The sequence below is a fragment of the Strongyloides ratti genome, assembly GCF_001040885.1.
Source record: "Strongyloides ratti genome assembly S_ratti_ED321, chromosome : 1".
NCBI lineage: Eukaryota > Metazoa > Nematoda > Chromadorea > Rhabditida > Strongyloididae > Strongyloides > Strongyloides ratti.
In genome coordinates, this window is record NC_037307.1 from 6,783,837 (window position 1) to 6,803,147 (window position 19,311).

Below are 19,311 nucleotides of genomic sequence, written 5' to 3' on the forward strand. Positions count from 1 at the left end.
ATAAAAATATTATTATCCAAAACTTTTTTTTTTGTTATCATCAATTTTAACAAATATTTAATTATATTATGTACTTTTTAATATTTCAATTAGTCTTTTTTTTACAAGTTTTTTTATAAGTTATAAATTAACTTGTAATTATATGATTGTATAATCAAATTTTATTTAAGAAAATTATGGCACTTAAATAGTTAGCGATTTTAGTTATTTATATTTTTATTAGTATAATATCTTTGACATTTCAATTATTATAGTTAGTGTTATAAAAAGATATTTTTATTCTTTGTCATCATCATAATTTGTTAAAGAATATGATCTTTTTATTTCACATGGCTTTCTATGTTCCAAAACCATATTAGTTTCATGTTCTAAAAATTTAGCTTGTGTACTTAATTTTCTTAAGTTATTTAAGGTAGATAATTGCATTGAACATAAATCAGATAAATGTGTCTCAAATCCAATGTGTTTCTTATCCATTTCACGTTGAAGACCAGCCAATTCAAGTTGCTTATTTTTATTTATATGCATTTGAGCATTAAGTTGCCCTGTCAATTCTGTAATCGTTTGTAATGCATCATCTAACTCTCTTTGAAGATCAGCTTTACTTTTCTCTGCACGGGTTCTAGCACGTGTTTCAATATCTAATTCATCCTCTATTTGACTGATACGTTCAATAAGTTGGCGAATGTTAGTTTGCATTTTAGAAATTAAGGTTATTTCAGAGAAATTTTTATTTTTTAATCGAACAGATTCATCATACCTCTCCTTCAATTCTTTCTCCAAAACATTATTTTTGTTTTGTAATAATTCTATTTTATCTATCAATTGTTTTATTTCATTTTCTAATTTTTTTCTCAATTTTATCTGTTCTTCTTTTAATTTTTTTTCATTATTAATTTTATCTTCAAATTTATTTAATTCCTCCAATGAATTTATTCTTTGTTTTTCTAAATGTTCAACCTTATTTCCCATTCTTTCTAATTCATCCATCAATTCAAGTTTAGCCTGTTCTTGAATCTTTCTTTGTTGATTCATTTGTTCAGATATGTCACCTTGGAGTAACAATTTTTGAGTTAATTCTTCTAGTTGAATTGTATGCTTCATTGTCATGGTCTCCATTTCCTGTTTTTGGCGAAATATTTCTTCCTCTAAACGTTTTCTTTCACGTTCTATTTTAGCTTCTCTTTCTAAAGCTTTGTTTTCTCTTTCTATATTAATTTGTTTTTCTTTTTCTAAAGCTTCTTCATATTCTTTTATTTTCTTATCAAACATTTGTTTTTCTTTTTGTTCATTTTGTATATTTATTTTTAATTCCTCTTCTCTTTTAACAGTCTCATTTTGTATAGCTTTTATTTTTTTATTTTCTTCATTAGCTGCAGCTAACATTTCCTCCATTTCTTTTATTTTTCTTTCTAAAGCTTCCATTTCTTCTTGAGTCTTAAAACCAACCATTAATGGTTTTAATCTTATATATAATTTATACCAATTCCAATTTCCAATTTTGATCCATCTTCTTATATTTCTTTGTAAATCAATAATAGCATTAATTTTTCTTTCTCTTTCTTTTAATTCAATTTGAGCAAGATAAAATCTAGCTTGAGCTTGGAATTTTAGTATTATGACTGATAAAGCAGCATCACGATATTCCTCTAGTTTAGCTAAGATACCAGTTTTGAAGAAAACTTTTGTTTCTCCTACTCTAAAATCTTCTTCTTTAATCTTTTTAGCTTTTACAAGTTTATCCATCATTTTACTACAAGCATTCTTAATTTCTGGTAATCTTGATTCATCTGCTGCAAGAATAGCATAACGATATTTAAAATCATCAAATAACATTCTATTAGGAAATCCTTTTCTACATATTCTAATTCCTTCTAAAACTCCATTACATGTTAATTGATTAAGAACTAATTGAGCATCAATTTCACCAGATTTTTTAATTTCATTTGGTATGATACAACGAATAAAATGTGGATGAGTTGTATGAAGCATACACATAAGATTATTTAATGATTCTTTATAAATATTTGAAACAGTCATAAATGATGCTGATTTTCCTTTTTTTCTTGCTAATTCTTTTCCACGTTGATGTGCTTCTTCACGATCAGCTTCTGTTTGATAATCTTCAAAAATTTTATATATAAGATTATTTTTATCTGATGTTTTAAGTACAGCTACAGCAGAATCATTTAATGGATCTTTATTTTTTTCTAACCATGCAACAACATTATAACGAACTGTTCCGGCATAATGAATTATTGCAAAATGTGCTTCACCTTGTTTACCACGAGGTGGTTTTGCAGCCTGAAAATTAGAGTGTTTTCCTAAATGTTGATTTTTTAATTTTTCTGCATATGTCATATCTGTAGCTTTTGGTACAATACATTCTTCATCTAACATTGAAATAATTCCAAGCGGTTTTTCAATAAGATCAATACAATTTTGAAGATCAAGACCAAAGTCAATAAATTCCCATGAAATTCCTTCTCTTTGATATTCTTCTTGTTCAAGAACAAACATATGATGATTAAAAAATTGTTGTAATTTTTCATTTACAAAATTTATCCATAATTGTTCAAAAGAATTTGTATCAAATATTTCAAAACCAGCAATATCAAGTACACCAATATAATTAACACTTTCACTTAAATTAGTACTTAATGTTTCATTACATCTATCTATTAACCATTTAAACATTCTAGCATAAATGGCTTTAGCTAATGCCTGAACAGACCATTCAACTTGTTGAAGATTTTGTCCTCTAGAAACCCATTCAGTACCAACCTTAACTTGTGGTTTCAATAATGCTTGTATAAATTTTTCTCCATTTATAGAGAAAAGTTTACAAACATTATCTACAGCATTCATTGAATCCACCTCAGCTTGTTCCTCTCTTGGTTTTTGTTTAAATTTCATCTCTCCCATATGCATTATAGCTCCACATAATTTATAAAGATCATTCTTCTCTTCTCCAGCAAATCCCATTACATTAAAAGCATTCTAAATTATTATATATTTATAAAATTATAATAATTTATTTATTATAAAATGTTTTATATTATTTAAATTTATTAATAAATTATATTTAACTTATATTTATCAAACATACATCTATTTAATAGATTAACATTTGATAAACAAAAAAGTTTTTCTACACCTTAAGTATATATACATATATAAGTTAAAGAATAAAATGATGCTTAGTAAAATTACAAGTGGGTATCAATTTAGTAGAAGTAAAATACTTACATCAGTAATTGACATTTCTTCTGTGTCATTCATGCCTGGAACTGTAACTTCAGCTTGGGAAACAAAGTGATAATCTTTGATGTTATTTGAAAGTAAATATTCTTTACGTAATTTTTTGTTAGTCATTATTTGATAAAATATATGAAAACTACGTTCTCCAGGACCTTGTTTTATAACACGACTTTTTTCAAGTAAATCTTTAATATAAATTTAATAATAAAATATATTTAAAAAAAAAATAACTTACAACTTTCAATATCACCTCCAACAAGTTTACCATTTTTGTCAAAATGAATCCTTATAAATTTTCCATATCTAGATGAATTGTTATTTCTATTAGTTTTACCATTACCAAAAGCTTCAATGGCTGGATTTGCTTGAACAACTTTATCTTCTAGTGAACCACCTACTGGAAAATCACTAAATGAGACAGTTTTTTTTAATGGATTAATTTTTTGTTCATCAGAACCTCCAATTTTAGCAAAATATGCAATTACTTTTTTAGTATTTTCAGTTTTTCCAGCACCAGATTCACCAGTAATTAACATAGATTGATTTTGTTTATCTGTTATCATATTACGATATGCCTCATCAGATACTGCAAACAAATGTGGTGGCATTTCACTACGTCTTTGATTATTATACATTTGTATAACAGAATCTGTATAAATTGGTAACATTTTATAAGGATTAATAAAAACACAAAATAATCCAGAGTATGTCTATAAAAAAATATATATTTTTAACTTTTATTTATTATAACTTACATATATCATCATGGAACTGTATCTTTCTCTTAAATTATGAAGAACAGAAGCCTCATTAAGAAATGTAAGATTAGCCATATCTTCTGTTTTTTCAAATTTAGATGGATTAATTTCTTGACATTGATCTTTTGAAATTTTTCTTGTTGAACCATTTGATAATTTAACTGATAATGTTGGTCCTTCTGCAACCATAATTTCAGCAATCGAAAATCCATCATCTGGATCTGGAATCCAAGTATGTGTTTTGTTGTCAAACTTCCGAGCAGCTTGTTCTTTTAATGCCTCATCTGGCATCTGTCTTAGATAAGGCCATCCTGGATCTGTTAGCCACTCTAGTTGAACAACCATATTGCTGAAAAATATAAAAAAAAATAAAATTAATATTATCTAATACAATGTATTTAAAGTTATTATTGAAAATATAATCATTCTTTTTAAATAAATATATTTTATTTTCAAGTATTAAATAAACAAAAAATCTTTTAAAAAAAAATCAACATTAGCCAATATATATATTTTAAAATAATAAGAATAATATATAACAAAGAAAAAATACTAAATATTTTAGAAAAAAATAATATATCAAAAATAGGATGTAGGTGTATATATTGGGAATATAAAATATTAAACAAATTCTAAAATTAACTCGCCTACAATCATAAATCCAATCTAAATTATCTTCTTTATTTCTTATTCTACCACTTAGTAGTAGAACCCCGTGTACGATATTTTCTTGAGTGCTTATAATGTAAGCAAAGTAAAATTATTATAAACAACATTTTATATTTTATGTCACATTTATTATTTCTTAGTATTTCAACCTCCAATACAATACATTTTCTTTTTTAAACTTTCTCTTTCAAGATTACTTCAGAAAGGTAGGCTAAACTTTGATATATCTATCTTCCTTCCATCTATCTTTATGAATAGTTTTGGTAAATAAAAATTTTGTACTCATATTTTACATTCTTTTATAAACAAAGCTTTTAAATATTTCATTGCAGATATAATATGTATATAATATAAGATAAAGATTTATAAAAATGTAGTATTATAAAGTTCTTAGTTGACATTTTCTTTAGTACTAAATACCTGGAGAAGAAGTGTTGTGGAGATTTTACATAATAGAAAATGTTTGCTAATAGCTTTGGTGTCATTTTATAACTATTCAATAGAAATCACACTCACTTTTAAATAAATTTAAGAGAAATATATACAGTTTAATGAGACAAGCAACACCTTTCAATGATCTTATAAACTTTCAATTTTTTTAAATTCAATTTTCCAAATTATATATATGAGAAAGAAACATTTAAACAAAATAATTTTTTTTTTCATTACTACAATGTGAACAATAAAACTTTTTTTTTTAATTAAAATAATTTTATGATACTGTACTTTTTTTTTGTCAATTTATTGTTATAATTTTGATTCATTTTTATAATTATTTGTATATTAAAAAATTATGAATGTTAAACATTGTTATAATAAAAAAAAATATTATAATAAAAGTAAATTTTAATATTTGATATTCTTACAACGAATTATTTATAAATATATGGAATATAGTTTCTTCTCCTTCCACGTTGTATGGTAAACGTAAAGCTAACCAACATCAAAACAATATAATTGTCATAATTTATATTTTTATATATGGGAAATAGTGAAAGTAATTTTATTCCTGGAGGGGGTTCCGAAGGATACCATGTTCTTAGGGTAAGTTCTTTATAAATATTTTTATATTTATTGTTAAAAAAAATATAATATAAACAATATATATATAAATTTTTAGGTTCAACCTAATTCTCCAGGAGAAGCTGCTGGTTTAGAACCATTTTTTGATTTTATTGTTGCTATTGGAAATACAAGATTGGTAATTTTAATATTAATAATATAATTATTTTTTATTCTTTTAAGGATAAAGATAATGATACATTAAAACGTGTACTAGAAGATCATATAGAACGTCCACTAGAATTGACAGTTTACAATTCCAAAACACAAACTGTTCGCCAAACACAAATAACTCCTTCTAATGTATGGGGTGGACAAGGAAAATTAGGAGTTTCAATAAGATTTTGTTCTTTTGAGGGTGCAAATGAAAATGTTTGGCATGTTATTTCTGTTAAACCCAATTCACCTGCTTCACAAGCTGGTCTTATTTCAGATACTGATTATATATTAGGAGCTGAATCTGTTCTTAATCAGGCAGATGATTTAATTGCTCTTGTTCAAGCAAATGAAGGAAAACCAGTTAAATTGTATGTTTATAATGTTAAACAGGACAATGTAAGAGAAGTAACATTAACTCCAAATTCTAATTGGGGTGGTGAAGGTTGCCTAGGATGTGATATTGGTTTTGGATATCTTCATAGAATTCCTATTTATTATGATAGATCAAAACCAATTTCAACTGGTGTAATGATGGATATGCCTGTGGATAATACACCTAATACAGCAGAATATTTTAAGAAAGATTGTGAAGATAAAAATAATCATCAACATAATCATTTGGAATGTGATAGTCATAGTAATCATGGTCATTCACACAACATTCCACCAACTGAGGCAAAAGCTATTGATGAACAACCAGTTAGCATATTTTCTTCTATTCCACCACCACCAAAACCTATTCCACAAACATTTGAACCACCTACAAATGTTCCAGTAAATTTATATCAAAATACATATGGAGCTCCACCAAATTTTCCAACAGCAACAGTTCATCCAACACCAATAGTTAATGAAACACATGATGAAGAATCAAAAAAATTACCTAATATTGAAAATTTAAATATTAATGAAACAACTCCAGTAAATATTATTCCTGTAAGTGAAACATGTAATGAAAATCATTCCCAGGAACCAAAAGTTGAATTACAACATGGACAAAATGTATCACATGTAATGCCAGTTCAACATTGTGAATCACCATCTTATCCATTAGCATCTGTTCCTCCAATGCCTCAACAACGTCAAGAAGCTCATATTACACCAAAACAACAAAATATTCCATTAGTTGCTCCATTACCAAGAGAAGGATCTACCTTTAGTCAACATTCTTATCATCAAACACAGGATAACCAGCAAAATAATTACTTTATGCCTCCACCTCCTGTATCAGAACCATCAGCATATTATCCATCAAATGTTTCAGCTGTTCCACCAATGCCTGTATCAAATGCACCATACAACTTTCAACAAGCTCAACATTCATCAATGAGTGGACAACCAAGTCCTTATCAAACTCCAACCCAATATTATAATAATCAGCCAACAAATTATCAAAATCCTTATTATACACCAACTACAAATTATGGGCAAACAGCACCACCACTAGTACCACCAATGTTTGCTGATCAACATATGAATATAACAACACCACCAATAAATGGTATGAATTATAATATGGGATATCAACAACCTCAAATAAATTTTCCAATGCCTCCATTATCTTCAATGGGAATTAATGAATTAGTTCCACCTCCAGTTAATATGCAAAATGAAGAAAAAAGTTAAGGTTTTTTTTTAATTATAATTTAAGAAAAAAAGAAGATTTTATATTTGTAGAAGAATAGATAACCAAGAATATTTAATTAGTAATGATTACTAATTATTTTTTTTTTATTAAGAATTTTTTGGAAATAGTTATTATTCTTTTTTAATCAAAAGTATTTTAAAAGATTTTTTAAATTTATACATTCTTATAAATTTTAAGATGTATTGATAAAAAATTTTTCTACTAAATATTTTTTATATTAAGTTATTATATTATTATAAATAAATATTTTATATTGATAAATTTTTATTAATAAAAAGATTTTACAAAAAAAAAAAAAAACAAATGTTTATAATATCTGGAGTTGATTGTTATGTACAACAATGGATAATATGTTTGATGATACAAAAGTATAAAATATCATTAACAACAGTTGCCGAAAATTGTCTTTGTTAATGATATTTTATTGTTGTTATAATATGTTCAAAACTTTATTATGATTACCGATTGTTAAAATGTTTAGTATATATAAAAATTCTTTGTGTTTCATATAATATATATATAATAATAATAATAAAAAATATGATCGGCAAATTTAAAATGTATCAAAGTTTATAAGATAAACTAAATATTAAAATGTCTTTACTATCAATTTTCTATCCTTTTAATTTTTCTTAAACAGGAAACCGTCAATAATGTTTAACTAACATTAATCAAAACAAGTTAACCAATAATAGGTATTAATTTATTTTATAACTATCACTTAACATTATTTTTAACAGTTTTGATCTTTTAGATCTTTTTGTATTGACCTTTTATGTCCTTTAATTTTCATCATAACATCAATTACGTAATAATACTACATCTTATAAACTTTCTACATATATCATTCATTTTCTGTAAAATGCATATTAGGATAATAATCATTAAAAGTATTAAAATTATGATTAAAGAGTGATTTAATGTTTGTCACCAGCTACATAATCTTTAGACACATTATTGTGAAGATTTATCGTAGATTCAAGAAATGATATGATATAACATAAATAATAAATGTCAAAGTTATAAATTTAAATAACACCATAACTTTGAAACTCTTTTATCCTAAAAAGGATATTTTATTTTTATATATAATAATAACTTCTATATATATATATATATATATCTTTTTTTTATTAAAAATATATATTAATATTATATAATATATTTTTAATATTTTTAATAATATTAAAATATTTAATTGAATTAAAATATATTGGATAATGTATCTTCTATATTTTGATAATTTTTCTCAATATATATCACCTGTTGGCAAACTTTAAGCCACAATCATACCACCAATTGTTAAAACTTCATTGTGTCTCCTTTTTATAAAGTCACCTTAAAATATTTTAAAATAATTGGAAGGTAAGAAGGACCTTATTATTAGAATTAATATAACCTCTCTAGTGATAGTGGAAAAATTTAAAGCAACAATATGTTTGATAATTAAATTAAAAGATATAAGAAAATTAAGTAATAAAATTTTAAAGATATTTGAAAAATTATATATTTTATATATAATAGCATGTTAATAAGTATTTTGAGGATATAATAATAAAATTTAAACTTTATTGTTTAATAACATTAATGTTTCTAATAATTATTATATAGATAATTAAAATTCTTTTTACCTTTATTATTATATGATAAAAAATATTTTTAAATTTTATATTTTTTATATTATTTTTAAAAATTTTTTTCTTATATTATATATATATATATATAATTTAAAAAATTTTTTAAATGTTAAAAGAAAACATGATTTACAATTATTTATATAAAAGTTGATTGTAAATTTCTATCAATAATACTATTGTTTGTGTCATCCCTAGTACTTCGTTATTTATGGTAATACAATCTTTAAAAACATATGTTATTTATTTTACAGTATACAAAAATAATTACCACTCTTTAGGTGGTTTAAAACTCCTCCTTTTGATAAAATAATCTTTATTTATTTTTTCAATTATAATATATGCTATTAATATTGTTTTAATGTGACAAATTTTTATTATATAAAAATATAATCTGGTTGGTAAAATTTAGTTAAAATATTAAAAAGTTGTTTGTGGTTAAAGTATTTTTAATTATTATTTATCTATAATATTTTAACTATTATTACTGTTTTTTTTTCTTAGTTATATTTTAAAGCTTTAAGTGATTGATTAAATGTTGTTTAAAATAGTAAAAAAAAAAGAAGTAAAAAAAAAAAATTAGTTTTTGTGGCATTGTAATATATAGTTATCTATAGTAAAAATCTTAATGAATCTAATTGCAATGAGGTTAATTTCTTTTTCATTTTTAAAATTTAACCGCTATATATGGGCACCTTCAAATATATATATATTTTATTTAGTTATACATATATGTTAAATAATAAAATATTCTGTCTTTTCTTTATGATCATTACAAGTTATCAGATGAGGTGCTTTTCCCGTTTTCATAACATCATCTCTTACCACCTTATCTTGTTTCATCTTTCCCATTTATAGAACCGCTACCACTTTATGATCTTATCCTACCTCACAATCAGTAGTTAATGTTTATGTATTAAAAAATAAAAGGACACCAAATTAGAGAAACGATAAAATGATTCATAATTTACAATAGTATAATAGTCTTCAGTTGTGGTCTTTTTATTATAATTTTATATTCTTATAGCCACTATATTTTTTTTTTTTATCAAACAACAACATCATTTATATATATATTTTATATTCAAGAGAAGTTTTTACATAGGTAGACAAGTTTCCTCATTATTCTTTATTTTAACTCATTTATAAATTTTATGTCACAGTTTTCTACATACATTTTATTATACCACCAATAAGAGAATGTATGGTAGTTTATTATATTAAATGGTGTATCAGTGGTTGGGAGGGGTTGCAATCATTTTTATATCTTCCTTCTTTACATAACTAATGCTAAAATGTAATAATAATAATAAGTAAAAAAGAATTAACGTTAACAAATATAAGACAATTGTTAATTTGATTAGCTTAAAAATTTAATCTCTTGTTTTCTATTTTCTTGTTAATTCGTTTATTTGATTTCTTATACTAACCACCTGTCACGAATGATGGCACCACAACCAAACCGCAGTTTTGAATCTTTAATATTGTATCATTATTATTATTAATTTTTTTTTTCTTTTATTTTAGACATTAATCATGGAATTAGCATTAAGGTATGCTGAGGAATCATTAAGAAAATTAAATGGTACTTGTTTACTGGGAAAAACTGAATCCCCTGATATATTTTGTTCTGTACTTCCTAATCATTGGAGATCTAATAAAAGTTTACCAACACCATTTGTTGTTGTTAGTCTTAGACCCATTCCTGATGGTACTAAAGTTACCGTTTCAGCTGGTAATGAAGAAAATTCATGTGCTGATTTAAAAAATTCTTCTGCTGAATTTCAACAACAAATAGCAAGATTTAGTGATTTAAGATTTGTTGGAAAATCAGGTAGAGGAAAAAATTTTAATCTTACTATTACAATTCATACTGATCCACAAATTATTGCAATTGTTACAAAAGCTATCAAAGTTACTGTAGATGGACCAAGAGATTCAAGAAATTTAAAAGTTCAACAACAAAAAGAATTACAACGAAAACGTGGCATTTGTATGAATGATTCACCAATGTTTTTTAAAAAACCTATGTTAAATAATTTTATTCAACCACCATTATCATTTAACTTACCAGTTGCTCCATTTCCAACACCACAATTAAATATATTTTCACCATATTCCAATAATTATTCATCATCAATAGCCACTTTTCAAGCAATGATATCCTCAATTCAACCAAATCAAATACCATTCCAACCAATATTTCCACAACATCCTAAAATAGGATTATCACCAACATCACCACCATTAAACTCATTAACACAAAATTTCTCAACTATTTTAAATACCCCATCAATGCCTATAGATACAGCATCTTTTTCTTTACAAACAAAATCAAAGACATTATCAGATTTTGAAAATATTATGTGCACCATAAAACACCAAGATAGTGTAAAATTATCTAATAAAAACAAAAGTATTCCTTCAACTGTCACATCTTTATGGAGGCCTTATTCTAATACAACAACTTCAATAACCGGTAAAGGAGAACAAAATGCTGCTAAAGCAAATTAATGTTACAGTTTCAAAATCAAAAAATTATTATATATTTATTATGATAATTCATTAATTAATAGTATTATATTATTACTGTAATGTATATTTTAGATATGTATGTAATAACTAACTTCACAATTATGTGCCATTTTTCACTTTTAATAATAAATTAGTAGAATCTTTAATTATTCTTTACAAACTTTAAATTCTTTATCAATTCTATACTTTACGTTTGTTGATCTTCATTTCTGTTTCCTTTTAATTTTAAAAATTGTCCAATTGAATATTGTACAATTTCATTTTTTTACTCTAAATTTTTTTCTATTTTATTTAATATTCAAATTATGTAAATTTTTAAAAATATAATTCTTTTTTTATATTTCCATGACTACTCAAAGAGATTTAATTAATAGCCCAATCTCTAATATGTTGTACTCTAAATTTTTCTTTATCCTCTGACATAATCTTCTTGTTAACATCTACTTAATAAACGGTATTAATTTGTTTCACTTATCAATTATCTTTTTAAAAGTTTCCTTTCAAGAGTCAAATTTTATAATTTAAATTTTTTCAAATGTATTATTTTATTTGTTAATATGCTAATTTTTATAATGAATTTCATTTAAAAATAGTTTTATATTGTTTTTAAAAATTTTTTTTTATAAAAAAGTTCTTTAGTATGTAAATCTAGAAACTTTTAAATATATATTTTTTAAATTTTTCAAAAATTACTCTTTTTTTCTTCTAAAAATTAAAAATTCTTTGCAAAAAAAATTAATGAAAATTTGAATAAATAATTTAAAAAAAAAAATTTTTATAAACAATAGAAAAAATTGATCTATCGAAAGAGAATAGAAGCGAAAGTTTTTATTTACAATATAATGACTTTATCAATATTTTATTTACAAAAAAAAATCTAATGAAAAGAATGATAAATTATGTAGATTTAATTTCACTTTTTAAAATATATCTTATGCATGCTTCTAATGTACATTCTAAAGATTCTTTAACAGTATTATTAAATTGAATAATTTTTTGATTAATCATTTTAAAAAAGTCATCATTAGCATTGTGAATATATACTTCATTGTTAGCAGCATCCCATACAAAATCAAGTTTAATTTTATTATTAATATCATTATTTTTGTTATTAAAATCAACTTTTTGTGGTTTTATAGTAATTGGTATTAAAATACGACCAGAAAGTTCATTGATTAATATTTGTGGTACATACTTTGGCATTGAATCATCCTTTCTTTGTATCACATTTACAAATTCAAAATTCATTGTATAAAAATTTAAGGGATCAGGATTAAGTTGAAGTAACATTAAGTTGGTGACACATGAAAAGAATTTTGGAATTATTAAACGAATTAAATTCATAAATGAATATACCATTTGTGGAGATTCTGTATATTTCATAACTTCTTCAAAATATTCCTCTGCAATTGCTATTTCGTCATCTGTTGGTCTTAAAGATCCAATATATTCTAATTTTAGTCTTATTCTAAAAGTTTTAGGTTCAAGATATATAATAAAATTTATATTGCATGGAATACTACCATCTGATCGTTTAGCTGCTGAGAAAGTAACTTTAACTATATGATGTGATACTTTTGCATAATGAACTGTTAAACCACCACCACCTAACATAGGTTTACCATAATTATGAACAAGTATTGTTGTCAATCTTTCAAATGAACGTAAACTGTAAAGATAGTTACGAAAATCTGAAATTGGTTTATTTTCTGAGTCCTGATATAATAATTTATCAAATGAATCATGAGAAATTCTAATTAAATCTCTAGATGATGAAAAATATTCCTCTCTACATTTTTCATCCATTCCTGTAATATCTTTAACACTCATACATTTATTATTTTTTTCATCATTCATATTAGTAAAACAAGGTACTGATGATGGATTTCTTATAACTTTTTCTATATCTGCACATTTTGATTCTGGTAATGAGCGTGCACCTTTTTCAAGTAAAATTTCATCAATTTCTATTGTATTAATATCAACAACATTTCCTCCATACATTTTTAAAAATTCTTTTAAACCATATAATTTAGGTTTTTCATATGAACTATCTTTTATGTAAACATATCCTTTAGCATACATAAATATTTCAATAGTCATACGACCACAAATTACTTTAAAATTATGTTCTGAATGTGGTATTAATTGAATATCAAATTCTTCTGAATAAATATTTTCACCAATCAATATTTGTGTTAAACCACTGGAACAAATAATTTTATGTCTTATTCCATTGTATAATGATGTTAATGGTCTTGTTGTATTAATTAAATAATCCACCAATTCTGGTAAAAAATTTTTTCTTCCACTTTTTTCAGATAAAAAACTTGCAACCAAATTATGTGGATTCCATAAAGTTGAAGAATCCTGGTATTCAGAGTCACTTAAATCTCCATTTACAAAACTTTGTTTTAAATCTTGTCCAAATGATAAAAGAAAAGAATCTTTGATAGCTTTATATGTTAAAAATACTAATTGATCTCTATTTTCTCCATATGCAATAATAAGTTTATGATATGAATATAATTTAATTCTGCAATACTTGTTATAATAATGATAATATGCATAAGCAAATTGATATACATGTTTATGAAGCATTGAAAATGTTTTCATTTTATCAACTAATGCTGATGTTATAATTTCATAAAAAGAAGCAATTGGTACCAATAACCCTGAACTTCTAATATCATGAAAACATTTTTTCTTTCCAGTTAAATGAACTAAATCTTGACCATTTATATCACGTTTATAAAAATCTTCAACAATTGGAGTATTTATTAATGAATATTCTAATGGCCATATATGTTTAGATCTTGAATCATTTCGTAAAATTATTTCTTTCATATTTTCAAAGAATTTTGTATTATCAGAACCAATTAATTTTGAAATATTAGGAATTTCAATATAAGGTGAATTATTAATACAATCATTTTTAACTGAACCAAGAACAACATTTTTTTTCAAAAATCCATCACATACAGCAACCATACTAACTTTATTTTCAATTCCATTAATTATTGCCCCTATCTGATGAGGACTATATTGAACAAAATTTTCTTTATGAACATAATTTACTGTATTTCCTATTTCACCTAAATAAGATCTTTTATGAGTATTTATTTTTGAAGGATTATAAAAATCAAATGGATTTAATTTTATAATTGTTGATTTTCCTTCATTTGTAGAGAGAAGAAAAAAATTTATACATAATCCTTTTTTCTTTGGATCTGTAAAAGTTATAGTAATATAACATTGAGGTTCTTTAATAATTTGAAAATATAATTTTATTGAATGTTCAAAATATGCATATTTTCTAAATATACTTGGTAAAGTTTTTTCCATTACAAGTTTAACATTTAACATATTAACTGATTTTATATATTTTTTCATTATAAATTCAGTACGTATACCATCAAGACATTTTTCTAATTTTTTTGTATCAATATTATTATTTAAACCAAAAATTGTTGCCTTTAGAAGTAGAGATTCTTTTAACTCATCACCAACATACATATATTCACCCGTAAAAAAATTTACTCCAAAAGACAATTCATCATCATCTCCATCAATATTTTTGTTTAAAAGATAAAATGTAACTTTAGGTAATAAATCACCTGTAAGTCTTACATTCAATTTTGGATTACATTTTTCTAATTGTTCTTTAAGTAATATTAATTTTTTATAAACATTATATTCTATGACACTTTTTAAAATATTATGAACAGAAGGTTTTTCTTCAAATTCTTTGTAAGATTCTATAGGAAAACTATCTGAGGGTCGATATTCAACAACTATTCCACTATTTCTTGATTTTTTAGGAATTGAAAATACAATTTGATAATTAGGTGATTGATTTTTTTTTGTTTTTTTATTTACCCAATAAGCTAGTGAAATATATCTTCTTTGAACATTACAAAAATCAATAAACACTTTGTTTTTGTAAATACCTTGTGTTAATTCTAAAATTTCACCAAAAATTAAGTCAAATTGAAGAGTTATACAAAAATCATGTAAAAAATTATATACTGAAATTAATGGTTTCTTTGATCTATCTAGTAATTTTTGACAAAACTTATGAATTTTTTTTAATTGTAAATAATGTACTAGCTCTTTACCATCACCAAATTCATAGTCATGAATTAAAATTCTAACCCGTAATAATTTCCATTTAACATTAAGTGTTTCACCTGGTAATGTAAGTGTAATTTCAAATTCACCGGGAACAACAAGTGTTACTGTTCCATTATTTGTAATAATATTTTTAATTCGTGTAGGAAGAAAATGTGCTACAAAAGATAAACGTGTTTTAATAGCTAAATTAATTCTTGTAAGAATATTAGCTAATTCTTGTGTTGTTAAATCAGGTTCAGGAATAAATCGTTTCTTAAAAATTATTAATATTTATATTAAAAATAAAATTACTTACTTTTATAGATAGGGGAAGTCTAGCATATACTCCACAAATAACATCAATAGCTGAATCAATGTTATATTGTGGCATTCTAGCATATGTTAATTCACCTCTTGCTATTCCACATAATGCATCAGCTGTATCTCTATATTGTTGTAATTGTTGATCCAAAAAATTTTGTATTGGTATACATAAACGATATCTTTTAAAATATCTAAACCATTTTACAACTGCCAATACTTTTGACAATAAATTTTTAGCTGTATATGCAAATTGAACTAATGCAACTTTTCTTCCTATATCTGAAGTCTTACAGACTAACTCAGTCATTGAAAGTAATTCTTGATTAATTTTTTGACAAACATATTGAAGTAAAACTGCTAATGGCATAGTTCCAGGTGCATGTTGCTCCGCAACAGGTGGTAAATTTGGTAATTTTTCTCCTTTTTCAAGTTTTGCCTTGACACGTATATTATCATTATCAGAAAATGAAAAGCATTCATCATTATCACCTGGAAATTCAGGTATAGTAATTTCAAATGATTCATCTTTCTTATCATATCCATTATCGTCAGAATTAGAATTTTCACTCATTTTTTTATAATATTACTTGTAAATACATTAAATTTTAAGTTAGAAGTATAAAGTTAGTTCTAAATATACTAAATATTAGCATTTAAAAATAAAAAAATGGCTAAATAATCTAATCATTAAATTAAATATCAACAATCTTGTATACTTAAACAAAATCGCACTTTTTCAAATGCTAGGAAACGGTATTCCAAAATATTTCAGTACAAAAGTTTAATGTCAAATTATGACTCAAATTTAATTATATTTATTATATAATTCATTAACTTTTTGCGTTTATTTACTATAATGACATTTTACAATAAAATGAAGATGAAACTAAATTAAAAATGGTTTTTTTTTATTATTATAATTTATTATACAATGTTGAAATCATTTTATAACCTAATTATAATACTTTAACATTTAATATTTTAAAATATGAATAGATTAAAAAGAAGAAATTAATCTAAATTTATATATATAATATAAATTTTTTTATTTTTTTTTAAATATAACAAATTTAATTGACTTTATTATATGGTATACTATTGGAAACTTAATCTTTAATTTTATTTGAGTATAAAAATACAATATAAAAAAAATAAAATATAAATATAAAAATAAAATATTGTTTGTAGTGATAATTAAAGTTTTAATATATCATTATTTAAAAAATTTTAATTGATATTTGTTTAAGGAAAATTTATTAAAAAATTGTAAAAATATTTATAAGTTTAATTAAATTATGTTAAAAAATATACATTTAATTAATACTTTGTCAATAAAATTCATATTTAAATATAAATAAATAATTTTGTCATTGAAAATTTGCTTAAATATTTAAGTAAAAATATATCTATCTCAGTTATTGATAAATTATTTTATCTTCTCTTAAATATTAGATAAATTTTTTAAAAATAAATTGTATGTTTTATAAAAAAGATTTATATTATAAATAAATATGTGTGTATACATATTTGCTATACACAAAAAAAAAATTTTTCCGTGGTTTTTAAAATTATTATAGAGGTTTGATTTATTTATTTGTTCATATTTATAATTATTATATTGTTATATGAAAAGAATTTTGGTAAAAATGATAAGATTTATACATATGATTTGTGAAGCTATTGATTAAATCATTGATTTAATAATAGATAAAAGGATAATTTTTTTTAGATGTTAATAAAAAATAAAACAAAAATTTTTTTTTTTCTGTTTTATTGCATAAGATAGTTTGTCATGAAATAATATTATAATATAATAATTAAAATTTATTACAATCATGAAATACATTGAATTATTATTTTACAAACAAAGATTAGTAATAACTCTACAAATATAATATGGTAACATAGAGTATTATTCAATTACATAATAAAGCAAAATGGATTGTAAATAAAATTAAATTAATATTACCATTTTAAGTTATCATAAAATTAATTTAAATATTACAGTATATATTAATTATGTAATTTATTTTAAGATCAATTTTTTTAATGAGTAAATATTTGACAGTTATTTGTCTTCTTCTTTAAAAATTTTAATCATTAGCAGGTATTTTATTAATAAAAGTAAACTAATTTTAAAATAATAGTAATTGAGTAAAAATATTTTCTTCCCTATAATTATTTAACAATTTTATATGAATAAACAAAATAACCATTTTCTGTGTTATTACGTTCTAATTTCTCCTATACGTGCATTTAAATAAACATTATATAATATTTTTAAAAAAAAATGATTTAAATGTAATACTCTAAAAAATATATTTTAATTACTTTTCTTACGATTATATATTTACAATATTTTATACTAGAATACGAGAAAAAAAAAACAAATTAACAAATAACAATTAAAGAAGAAGAACTGCATTAATACAACCATCATTTTCTGGATTATTAGTAACTTGGGCATATTTTCCCCAAACAACTTTTCCACCCTGCGTAACCATACCTAATTCTGAAACATTTACCTCAATAACTGTTCCTTTAGTTATGACTCCAAGTTGTGTATACATATGTGAAGAAGGATTTTTTTTAACTCCAACAATAGGAAGACAAAATGTTGTTTGTAATTCTGGATGTGTAACATGAGCTTTCTTAAAACGAAGACCCATAGGACGAATAAATCTTTCAAATTTAGCTGGTTTTCTTGTAAAGTTTTCTCCTACAAATGTTACTTTAGTAACCATTCTTTTCCAAGATTTTCTTTTGCTTTTTCCTGATGCAAGTACTTTAAAAGCTTCAGCATCTGATACAGCACGAACCTTTGGAAGTGGAACTTCATACCTACCAGCTTTTTCTTTTCTTTTTTGTTTAATAGCATTCGACAAAACTGTTCCTTGTGTTTGATTATGACGATCAAGTAAATATGATGGAAGAGCACCATCTGGACCTTTTTCAACTGTACTTTTTTGTTTCTTCTCTTCATGTTGTTTCAAAAGTTTACGCATTTGAACCTTTTCTGAATATCTTTTCTTATGATACAATTTAGCTTTTCCACCTCTAATCTTTTTTGCATAAGCTGAACGCTCCTGTGCTGCACGACCAGCCTTTTTACGGAGGCGTTCCTCATGATCCATACGCCGTCCATATC

At 23.7% G+C, this 19,311-nt stretch overlaps 5 protein-coding genes across 5 annotated transcripts; 2 read left to right on the forward strand and 3 right to left on the reverse strand.

Moving 5' to 3' along the window:
- Positions 1 to 276: 276 nt before the first annotated feature.
- SRAE_1000214000 (Myosin heavy chain) lies at positions 277 to 4,364 on the reverse strand (the record flags this gene model as incomplete). The annotated part of the gene is made up of 4 exons (XM_024649182.1): positions 277 to 3,000; positions 3,250 to 3,446; positions 3,497 to 3,971; positions 4,017 to 4,364. 4 exons carry the CDS (start codon positions 4,362 to 4,364, stop codon positions 277 to 279), a joined length of 3,744 nt encoding a protein of 1,247 aa, XP_024503085.1.
- A 1,305-nt stretch (positions 4,365 to 5,669) lies between these two features.
- SRAE_1000214100 (Golgi reassembly-stacking protein 2) lies at positions 5,670 to 7,535 on the forward strand (the record flags this gene model as incomplete). The annotated part of the gene is made up of 3 exons (XM_024649183.1): positions 5,670 to 5,732; positions 5,809 to 5,889; positions 5,934 to 7,535. 3 exons carry the CDS (start codon positions 5,670 to 5,672, stop codon positions 7,533 to 7,535), a joined length of 1,746 nt encoding a protein of 581 aa, XP_024503086.1.
- Positions 7,536 to 10,727: 3,192 nt separating this feature from the next.
- SRAE_1000214200 (Acute myeloid leukemia 1 protein (AML1)/Runt family and p53-like transcription factor, DNA-binding domain and p53/RUNT-type transcription factor, DNA-binding domain and Runt domain-containing protein) lies at positions 10,728 to 11,705 on the forward strand (the record flags this gene model as incomplete). Its single annotated transcript, XM_024649184.1, has 1 exon — positions 10,728 to 11,705. One exon carries the CDS (start codon positions 10,728 to 10,730, stop codon positions 11,703 to 11,705), a length of 978 nt encoding a protein of 325 aa, XP_024503087.1.
- A 918-nt stretch (positions 11,706 to 12,623) lies between these two features.
- On the reverse strand, positions 12,624 to 16,734 carry SRAE_1000214300 (Mediator complex, subunit Med14 family-containing protein; the record flags this gene model as incomplete). The annotated part of the gene is made up of 2 exons (XM_024649186.1): positions 12,624 to 16,112; positions 16,156 to 16,734. 2 exons carry the CDS (start codon positions 16,732 to 16,734, stop codon positions 12,624 to 12,626), a joined length of 4,068 nt encoding a protein of 1,355 aa, XP_024503088.1.
- Positions 16,735 to 18,568: 1,834 nt separating this feature from the next.
- SRAE_1000214400 (Ribosome biogenesis protein NSA2 homolog) lies at positions 18,569 to 19,168 on the reverse strand (the record flags this gene model as incomplete). The annotated part of the gene is made up of 1 exon (XM_024649187.1): positions 18,569 to 19,168. One exon carries the CDS (start codon positions 19,166 to 19,168, stop codon positions 18,569 to 18,571), a length of 600 nt encoding a protein of 199 aa, XP_024503089.1.
- Positions 19,169 to 19,311: the final 143 nt, after the last annotated feature.